The sequence below is a fragment of the Trypanosoma theileri genome (assembly GCF_002087225.1).
Source record: "Trypanosoma theileri isolate Edinburgh chromosome Unknown TM35_Tth_67_V1, whole genome shotgun sequence".
NCBI lineage: Eukaryota > Euglenozoa > Kinetoplastea > Trypanosomatida > Trypanosomatidae > Trypanosoma > Trypanosoma theileri.
In genome coordinates this window covers 51024-52561 of record NW_021639909.1, presented here as the reverse complement: position 1 = coordinate 52561, position 1538 = coordinate 51024, and the positions used below count along the sequence as shown (strand labels likewise).

At 42.1% G+C, this 1538-nt stretch overlaps 1 protein-coding gene across 1 annotated transcript; it reads left to right on the top strand.

The window, feature by feature from the left end:
- Positions 1 to 305: 305 nt before the first annotated feature.
- TM35_000671220 (uncharacterized protein) lies at positions 306 to 971 on the top strand (the record flags this gene model as incomplete). Its single annotated transcript, XM_029031142.1, has 1 exon — positions 306 to 971. The coding sequence occupies one exon, from the start codon at positions 306 to 308 to the stop codon at positions 969 to 971; it is 666 nt and encodes a 221-aa protein (XP_028877582.1).
- Between the last annotated feature and the right edge of the window lie 567 nt (positions 972 to 1538).

The window sequence follows — 1538 nt, the reverse complement described above, 5'->3', positions numbered from 1 at the left end:
TCTGTTGCGTTTGCGTTTCTGTGCTTGCAGCTCAAAGTGTAGAACCTCAGGATAGCGGTGCACTGGGTGGTCCAAGAGCTTTGGAGTCTGAGGCTCATACTGGGCAAGACGATTTGGCGACAGAAAGTTCTAAACATTGCGCTGATGATCAAACGGAAAGTGATTCTTGCAAAAACCAAACCGCAGGAGATTCGGTTCCAAAAGGTGATGAAAGGAAAAACTTAAACACCGGAGATAATACAGTTCGACAAACAACGTCCTCAGTGTGACCTAGTCAATCCACTACTTCTGATCCTCCTGATACCATGGCAGAAAAGCAGAGAGAAGAAGCTCAAGGGACGGCTGAAGGTAAAGTGAAAGACGGGTCGACTGGGAAGGAAGGGGAACCTAAAGAAAATGAGAGACTAGCATCAGTCAGTAAAGACTTATCCCATTCTGCAAGCGATGCGAAGGCAAGTGGACCTGAAAGCAAACAGACTCTTAACGTGGAAAATGGTAGTCAAGGTGAAGCCGGTCCAGCCGGCAATAATGGACAACCTCAAGAAGATCGTATCACATCATCTTTATCCTCTTCTACGTCACCCAATACACATTCCGCAGATACATCCTCTGACAGCAACAGAACTGAACCTTCTCCCAGTACTTCAGCCACACCAACTAATGGAGGATCAATAACCACAACGACCGGGAATGAACCTCCAGCGGCAGGGAGTGAGACTACAGGTAACACCGAGGATGGAGAAATTGCAGAACCAACAACGAATACCTCAGTGAACACGAACCGTGACACTACCAATACACTCACTGAGGAGGAATCAACCACCACTACTACAACAACATCAACACTTCCTCCTGGACTCACAAACAACAAGAAGGGTGATGCAGACAGCAGCAGCAGTATCAGCAGTTCTGTGTGGGTGCGTGTGCCACTACTGATTGTGGTTACACTGTCCTGTATTCTTGTGTGCTGATTGTGTGGTGATTGTGTGGTGTGACTAAGGTCATCCTTTCTTTTTTCTTTTTTTTCTTGCATGCATCTCTACAGTCTAACTAATCTTTCACCTGTTGGGATTTCTCTTCTTTTTTGTTTCTTAATGTTAATGTGTGTTTTTTGTGTTTTTTTGCTATCTATGTTTATCCTATAATAATTATTATTGCTACTCCATTGTGTGTGTGTGTATGTTCTTGGAGACTCTCTGTGTGTGCACCTGGGCTTGCACTGTGATGATGATGGTAATGAACTGCTTTTTTGCAGTGAAATGTAAAAAAGAAATAATAATAACAGATGAATTTATATTTATAATTGCCAGTATATACACACATATAGACTTACACCCATAGTTGGTGTATATTTCTTGTGTTTACTGGGTAAGTTGGACTAAGGGTTAATATCTGTTTCTTTGCTTATGATTTGCTGGGGCATTCTATGCTGTATTGCGGGAGTCTTTGATGATATGGATGTACTTTTGTTTCTAAGTTTACTGATTTAATTCTCTTTATTGCTTTGTTTCTGATTTTTTTTCTACACTGTTGAGCTT